Source organism: Octopus bimaculoides, chromosome 21, assembly GCF_001194135.2.
Source record: "Octopus bimaculoides isolate UCB-OBI-ISO-001 chromosome 21, ASM119413v2, whole genome shotgun sequence".
Taxonomy (NCBI): domain Eukaryota; kingdom Metazoa; phylum Mollusca; class Cephalopoda; order Octopoda; family Octopodidae; genus Octopus; species Octopus bimaculoides.
In genome coordinates this window covers 797244-806390 of record NC_069001.1, presented here as the reverse complement: position 1 = coordinate 806390, position 9147 = coordinate 797244, and the positions used below count along the sequence as shown (strand labels likewise).

The 9147-nt window shown below is 37.5% G+C and overlaps 1 protein-coding gene across 1 annotated transcript in view; it reads left to right on the top strand.

Annotated features, from left to right (window-relative positions):
• LOC106867289 (serine/threonine-protein kinase N2) overlaps positions 1-9147 on the top strand; it is a 130694-nt gene that overhangs the window by 72916 nt on the left and 48631 nt on the right. Inside the window, exon 3 of the mRNA XM_052975287.1 lies at positions 4353-4447. Within this exon, the coding sequence (XP_052831247.1) occupies positions 4353-4447 (95 nt within the window). The remainder of the gene's footprint in view (positions 1-4352; positions 4448-9147) is intronic.

Here is a 9147-nt window from a genome sequence, read left to right as displayed (position 1 = left end):
ATATATATATATATATAATGGGTTTCCACACAGTTTCCATCTCACAAATTCTCTCTTGAGGCATTGGTCAGCATGGGGATATAGCAGAAGACATTTGCCCAAGGTACCATGCACTGGAACTGAACCCAAAATCACATGGTTGCAAAATGAGCTTCTTGACCATATGGTGAAATATTACCTTAGTTGGAAACAAATGAGGGTTGGTGACCAAAATGAATATCAAACTGTAGAAAATCTTGCTCAATAAACTCCATGCGACTCATGCAATAGTAGACATTACATAACGATAATGACGAGTATGGTTTTAGAGGGAAATAGGCTGTTATATCTAGCGAGTGAAGTGAGAATATAGAGGCTAGGCTACCTCATTGATTTATTAAAATGTTTGTTGTTTGACAAGATGATTCAACAATTTCCTGTCTTGTGATTCTGAAGACAACAAAGAATGCATTGTTTCATTTCTTATTTACTTTTTGATTTACGGAAAGACCTTCACTTTAGATCTTATGAACCATTTCCTGGATGGTTATCTTTGGCAATTCTTGCCTAACTGTAAATCTCTAGTAGTTCAATGCACATGAGCTCTTATGAACATCCGGAAACAGTTGCTGGCATTTAGGTCAGAGGGCCTTGCACCTACTACTACCTTCCATGTAGGCATTGACATAATCTAGGCAGGGCCACAGTCCAATGACAAGCAAGCAAAAGATAAATACAGTAATCTCTCGCCATATCCTGGTTTATTATTTAGGCTTACGTTGATTCCTCCGTGGTGTTGTCTTGCATTTATAATAAAATAAATATTTACAAATTATAAAGGTAATTAAAAAAAATATACAGTACAGTACTGTTTCTACTTTGCATATATATATATATATATACACACACACACACACACACCATCTTCACATTCTCCTGTCCCAGAAAACACTTGTGCGTGATGTGTGTGCATACACATATATATGTATATATCATCATCATCATCATCATCATCAGTTAATGCCTGTTTTCCATGCTGGCATGGATTGGATAACTGCATGGGTGTGTGTTACCCATGACATTATGTGATAGTTGTAAATGATCATCATCATCTTCCATAAAAATAAAAAACATGTTTACCCTCGATGGAGTAAATATTTTAAAGGTTGGCCACAGGAAGAGCATCTGACCAGAGAAAATCTGCCTCAACAGATTTCATCCGACCCATGCAAGCATAGCAAAGAAGTCTTTAGATAATGATGAGGATGATGATGATTATGATAACAGCAACAACAACAATCTCTGCCTTCGTCTTACTAAATTTTCTCCCTTTCCTAATTATTAAAACGAAATCTAGGAATAAATATTGATTTCGTGTCAGAAAGAAATCAATATTTATTGAAATGAAATTGGTTTTCATTCACTAGAAAACTTTGTTTTGTTTTTGTGATTTTTTTTATTGCCCCCCCCCCCCATAACCTTACAAACTACAAGTTTTATGAAATTATTCCAAAATGTCGAGTACTTTGTTTAAAAGGCTTAACATTAAAAATGTTTACACTACCTCTTGACTTTCCATATGTGGGCCAGTAATTTTGAGGGGAAGGAGGAAGCCGATACCCTCCCCCCCGTACTTGATCGGTACTTTACTTTATCGACCCTGGAAGGATGAAAGGCTAAGTTGACCTTGGTGGTATTTGAACTTAGAATATAAAGAACTGGAAGAAATGTCGCTAAGCATTTTGTCTAATATGCTAATAATAATAATAATAATAATAATGGTTCCAAATTTTGCCACAAGAGCAGCAATTTGTGGGGAGGGGATGAGTCAATCACATCGACCCCAGTATTCAACAGGTACTTATTTTATTGACCCTGGAAAGTCAACCTCAGTGGCATTTGAACTCAGAACATAAAGACCAACGAAATACTGCTGAGCATTTTGCCCAGCATGCTAACAGTTCTTCTAGCTCACCACGATGATGATGATGATGATGATGATGATGATGCTGGTAATGATAATGATGGTGATACTAATTAACCAATATTCATTATTGTTGACATTTGAAAACTGTTGATTTCATCTCCTTCAGTTGTTAGAAACATTTTGCTTTAAATTTCTCCAGCTTTCATATAAATATGAAGTGTTTTAAAGTGATTTTTAAACTTTTAACTCCATCTGACCTTTTACAAACCAACATGGAAGCCTCGAAGCAGTTAGACAATCTGCTAGAAATAGCAGTGAAATTTTTTCCTCAGTGGAAAGCTTCTGTTTTAATCGTTTGAAATGGATATGATATTGATAACTATACACACTTAAACGCACACATATATGAACATACATACATACAGACAGACTTGCACAAGGTGCTATGCAGTGGAACTGAACCTGAGACCATGTGATTGAGAGGCAAACTTCTCAGTCACACAGCCAGGCCTACACTGTAGTATAGAAAACACTTGTAAGAGAAGGTAAGAGGTGTGCTGTGCAATGAAATTGAACCTGCTACCTCACCATTCCAAAATGATCTTCTTTAACCCTTCACCCTGCCCCCCCATTCAGTTCTTGTTACGTAACTGTATTTCAGCTGAGTTTCTCTCGTCCGTCTGCCTCTGTTTATTTGTTTATTTCATTATTATAAATAGACAGTTGCTATGGTGATTATCAGCTACAACAAGAGTTTTGAATTAATCCACTGTTGTCAGATCAATCAGTGAGTTTGACTTAAGTTGATGTGTCACTCTGTCTCATACCATATATGGTCATAGAAGGAACAGCTGAAGGTTTCCTATTTATGTTGCTGTAATGGGTGGAGGTGGGGGTGGGGGGGTTTCAGTCGACAAAGGAATGGATTCTTATTCAACTCCCCAGAATTCAGATTTTATTCTGTCAAATGCATTGAATATTTATTTGCATTATTTTGGATTAATCAGACATTATCTTGTAACTTTGAGATTTTAATCATGTGACTGTTTATTTTTAGAATAACATTGCAGGATAAGTGTGAGAGGCCAGATCTGGCTGATTTGACCATAAAACTGGTAGGCTATTTGGGTTGGCTATGGCCAGTTTAATTGCGACAGATTTAATCTGCTTTGTACATCCGAGAGTCATACTTGGTATTTTTGTTATATTTTTCACAGAACTATTTATTCAACACACACACACACACACACACACACACACACACACACACTCTCTCTCTCTCTCTCTCTCTCTCTCTCTCTCTCTCTCTCTCTTTCTTTTTGGTACCCCAAGGGAGATCACTGTTGTATATTTTCTATAAAGTAAGTTTTATTTTGTAAGCCTTGGAAAGATAAATGGCCAAATAGACTCAGGGTTTGAACTCAGGGTGGGAATCAGCATAATGCAATAATCCACTGTTCTACCAATTCAATCATCTACCTCCTTGATAATAATAATAATAATGATAATAATAATAATAATAATGGTGATGATGATGATGCTTACGGGAATTTTCCTAGTGGCGGGGTCCCGGATTTGTTGCCAGTGCACCGTAAGTTTATCCCTCAAAGTTGAGCTAGTTTGACCAATGTTGTCCCCACCACACCCTCCACATTTGAGAACATAGATTAAGTTCTTCGAAGCACAGGTGAAGTCATATTTTATGGTGGGATTTGAAATATATATATATATATATATATCTATTGTGTAAATCATCAGCTTTGGCACAGCACAGAATCTATGCGAAGCCAGCCACCTCTATCATTGAAATGTATGACTTATTTACATGCAGAAAGTAATAATAATAATAGTTACATTGTCTTAATTACCATTATTAGAGTAAGTGTTTGTCCATTGGAGAGATTGTTCTTAGCAAGTGGCAGCATATTCATTTTATGCCATTTTGGACACTGGCCAAAATCCAACTTGGATTATATTTTGTGGTCACTAAGTAGGTGCAGGCTGTGTGGTTAAGAAGTTTGCTTCCCAACCACATAGTTCTGGGTTCAGTCCCACTGTACTGCACCTTGGGCAAAGTGTCTTCTACTATAACCCCTGACTGACCAAAACTTTATGAGTGGATTTGGTAAATGGAAACTGAAATTTGTTTGTGCGTGTGACATTGGTTGTGCCATTCATTTCTAATATTCTGAGGAACTACGTCTGGCCATGGAGAAATATTAGCTTGCTTCTAAACAGGTGAGGCTTGGTGACAGGAAGAGAGGGCATTTGTCTGTAGAAAGTTTGCCTCAATAATCTCCGTCTGACCCAGGCAAACTTGGAGACGTATGTTAAAAGGAGGAGGAGGAGGAGGAATTAAAATATTGCCCAAAATGTATTTGCCATAAGTATTTTATTTATTCATTTCTTTATTCATTTATTTATTTATTTTTTTTCATAATTCCAGATTGCCTGATGTCACCAGAAAAAGATGGGCAGGAACAATCCCCCACAGACCAACGCCTTGCCTCTTTGGACAAGCAGCTAAGCATCGAGTTGAAAGTAAGTTCATTAATCTTTCATACATTTATTCCATCGACATTAAACCCTTTTACACAGGAATCTGCCTGGAACTGCCTTTTACCAAAAGTGTCATAGAACTGATTCCAAAATCTCATTATTACATCATGAATATTAATGAGATTTCACTTGGTCAACATCACCATAATAATAATATCCAGTCACTGACTTGTTGTTGTGCTGGTTTTAGTAAACAGATGTGGTTGTGTGGTTTGCTTCTCAGCCACATAGTTTCAGGTTCAATTCCATCGAGCAAATGCCATCTACTATAATCCCAGTCTGGCTGAAATCTTTTGCTGGCTTTGTGCCAAAATTTGAAACCATTATGATGATGATGATGATGATGATGATGATAAACGTCTTTCCAAAATATTGATTATATTGAAAACTAATTAAAACTCCACAGGCAATCAATTCAAAAATTGAATCACCAAAAACCATTTAAGACAGAATCATGGAAGTGTTTTAGCTCCAAAACAAACCCTATAGAGACAAACAGACAGACGGAGAGTCAGACAAACAGACAGACGGAGAGTCAGACAAACAGACAGACGGAGAGTCAGACAAACAGACAGACGGAGAGTCAGACAAACAGACAGACAAATTATTGAAGTTAAAAGTGTCATATGCTTGTGCTGTAATAAATTATTCTGATTGGCTGTGATATTAAGCTAACAATAATTAGATTGTAATCTTCTTTTGCTTTTGTGCATAAGCATGCCGCCATGCCTTGCTTGGTCTTGTCAAGCCTTGCCATTATTGGAAACTGAAGGTTCTGCCAAGGGATCTCACTTTAGTACTTAGGATTTATGTAGCATTAATTGTTTATTATAACAATGTTAATATAACTGTTACACACACACACACATACATATAGAATACTGTTTTATATATATATATATATACACATAATACTGTTTGTATATTAATAATGTTTTCACATGTGCACAGTGTCAGAATCAAAGAGTGAATGAATGGAAAGGGAGAAGGGTGGGGGAGTGGTGTTAAGTAGGAGTGTGAGAGGGAGTTGGAGAATGGAGGGAGTGGGTATGAGTAGACAGGATAGAGTGAGATAGGAAGTGGGGAGAGGAAGGAGTAAAGAGCCACCCCTGCATTCATGACAGTTTCTGTCTGCCTTATTTACTCGCAAATTTTTTTGTTAACCTGGGGCTAGAATAGAATATGTCACACCCTGGGGCTAAACCCCAAACCACATAGTCGAGAAACAAACATCTCAACCATGAAAGTTCTACTTATTTCTGTCTTTCAAGAAATAAAAGGTGGGTGCAGTAGAGATGCTTTTGTCCCCAAGAAGCCTTGAGGCCTCTCTGGCATAAAGGGTTACAAAGAAGTAAAAGAAGGGACCCTACAAATTCAAAAGATGTCAATTCACAGAAAACAGACTGGATATTGTAAAACAAGAGAATGGTAACGAGTTCCAGAGAGCAGCACTTTGAAGAAAGAAGCTCTTAGCTCATTGACTTTGAGGTATATTCAGCAGCCAACGGTTCCATGATAGCAGTCTGTGTAATTTAGCATTCTCTTCAGTTATTTTGCTACCTACATGTTTTCTGCTATGTTTGCCTCCCTCAAATTCCAAAGTTCTTCTATCATTCTAGAAGAACTTTTACCATTCTCATATGTCTCGGATTGTTTCCTTCTTAGTTTTGTTTTCTTTATCTGCCACACTTGTGATGAATCACGTCCTTCATGCTCTCCATGTTTTAGAAGTCTATGTTTTTTTTTTTTTACTTGCTGAAGTATTTTGTGTAAAGGTTTTTATTTCAATTTTGCCTCCATCGTCTTCCCAACGTGAGAAAAACAAAATTATGTTCTTTGTGTTTCTGTGAGGATAATATAAAGGTTGTTGATGATTGTTCATCTTAGATTCTCTTCAAATAAATCATAAACTATCTCTCTCTCACACACACATGTGTATATATATATATATATATATATATATATATGTATATGTATATGTATGTATATTTTCTTCCTGAATTGAAATGTAGAATCTCTTTGCTCATCCAGTGTTTCTGTTGAGACACACTGCTTGTCATCACCAACAGCATTTGATGTCAGTTTTTCCCTGCTGGTTTGGGTTGGATGGTTTGACAGGAACTGGCAAGTTGCAGATGCATCAGTCCTGAATGTCGTCAGCTTTGACTTTTATGACTGAATGCCCTTCTCAATGCCAACCACCATGAAGTGGTTGCCATAAAAAGGGGCACCCAGCCATTGAAACCACGATTCTAGTGATCAGTTAGGTTTTTGGCTAAAATGTTTATGTTACTTGGTGGTGGTGGTGGGGGGGGGGGAGAAAAATGTAGAACAACAGGTTTATAAATTTATTTGTTTAAGCTGTGAAATTTCTCAGTATGTACAAAATATGTCAGGGTGGTGATGTACTTTGGGAATAATGAATTTTGTTAAGTAATCTGGATATTATGTTGGTTTGGGAACCAATTTGATCATTTAAATCATTCTGTCTTATATATTTGTGTGTGTATCTCTGAGTGTGTGTGCATGTGTATCTATGTGTGTATGGGAATTTTTATATCTTACTTAACGTGGATGTATTGTTAGAATGTCATATTACAGTGGTATTTATCTTGAGAGATCCTTTCATTTAGACATATGGTGCTAAGAAGAAACACAGGTGAGAATCATCTGACATGCACCACCCACCACCTGTGATAGACAGTTCTCATCTGTTAACGATATGTCTGTGCTTTTAGCACTGTATGTCTATATGAGAAGATCTCTCAAGGCGAATTCTGCAGCAATACAGCATTCTAACAATCCACTCACATAAAGTAGGATATTGAAATTGCTTTTTAATATTAATACTGCATTCCTGAGCTAGTTTTCCACCACATTTCTTAAAAATCGTGGTAGAGGCCTTGGTTTTGGTACCACTCATGTCTAGAAACTGAGGTTGGTGGGTAAGCAAGGGCATGCTCCCCATAGAAAATCCAGCTCCATAAAAGCTTCATCATAGCAAAGGAGAATGAGCACCAGCCAGCCAGCCCAAAGGTTGGGGTGGGCTGCACCTGCCTATCTCGGTTTTATGGCATTAAGGTAGATCTGGCCACCCCCGTTAACAGGGACAAAACCTGGATCTACCTCAATGCCATAGCAACCGAGATAGGCATAAAAGCAGGAGAACCCAGTCATGACTGTCAGACAATTTCAGTGACCACATCACCCCTAACATCTGGCCACCTAATACCCTAGACTGCAACCCCCTTGATTATTATGTGTGGGGTGCAGTTGAGAGAGAGACCAACAAAACTCCTTGTAACACCAAAGATGATCCGAAAGCAAGGATTATTGCAGCATTCACCAACTTAAACAAGGAGACCATCCAGAAGAGTTGCAGGAGATTCTGAAGTCATCTGGAGGCCGTGGTTGAAGCCAATGGCGATTTTATTGAATAAATTTATTCTTTAGTATTTCAAGATATTTTTATGTAATTTTGGTAAATATGGCTGTTGAAATGAGATGTTAGTGTTATTTTCAATTTTGATGAAATTTAGATGGCAATTTATTCACCGTACCCTGTATGTATATAATGTATGCATTATGTATATATATTATAAGGTGTGTGTATTTGCCTGCATATGCTTTTCAAATGTAGTTTTATCTTGGGCCCTATATTGATCTTTTATACATGTGGTTTGCAAAGGCCTTGACCCAGTTTGTGAATCAATAAACTTCATACAAACACATTTCTGAGCTCTTGTGCAGGAAACGTGTTTGTATACATAGAGCTTTGTGAATCCCTGCCTCTGTGTGTATGTGTTATTGCATGTGTCTATGAGGGTGTGAGTTGCTACATGAGTGTATGTGTGTGTGTGTATTTTATGCAAGTGATACAAGTGTGTCCGTGACTGTAGACGAGGTGTGTGTGCATTCAAATCTATGTGTGTGTGTATGTGAGTTTGTATGTGTCTGTATGCATCTCTTGTGTGAGTGTGTCTGTGTGTCTATGTGCTCGTGTATGAGCTAGTGTGTCTGTACTGTGTCAGTATGTCAATGTATCTGTCCGAGTGTGTGTCCTTTCATGTCCCTCTGTTCCTTTTGTAATACCTGTGTCCCTGTCTAAGACAGATCGGGATCAGAAGAACAAGGTGGGAGTGAGGTGGGGTAGGGGGCTAGTCGGAAGTCAAAAAAGTCATCTTTTTAGTTATGTTATAAGTTTATTTGTAATTAGTTAACAACATCCACCTTGGATTCAAAACAAAAGGACTTAAGGGATTTTAATATCAATAATTTCACAGAATCCAAAGACATAAGATTTTCCATGCAAGCCCTTGTCTTCCACACTGGTTTTGGTTTGCTGCTGTAATCCATATACATCTTGAAAAAGGCGTCCTCATAATTTACTCAACGTCCACTTTCCCATGCTTGCATGGGTTGGATGGCAGATGTTCTATGGCTGGATGCTCTTCCTGTTGCCAACTCTCACCCGTTTCCAAGCAAGGCAATATTTTTTCATGGCCGAACATGTTTTCCACAGAAAACTGGAAACAACCTTGCTTGTATGACCAGTGATGTCCATTTCCAACCATCATGGGATGACAAGACAGGGAGACACATGGGCATATATGTGTGTGTGTATATATATGTATTTATTTATATATATATATATATATATATATATATATATATATATATAT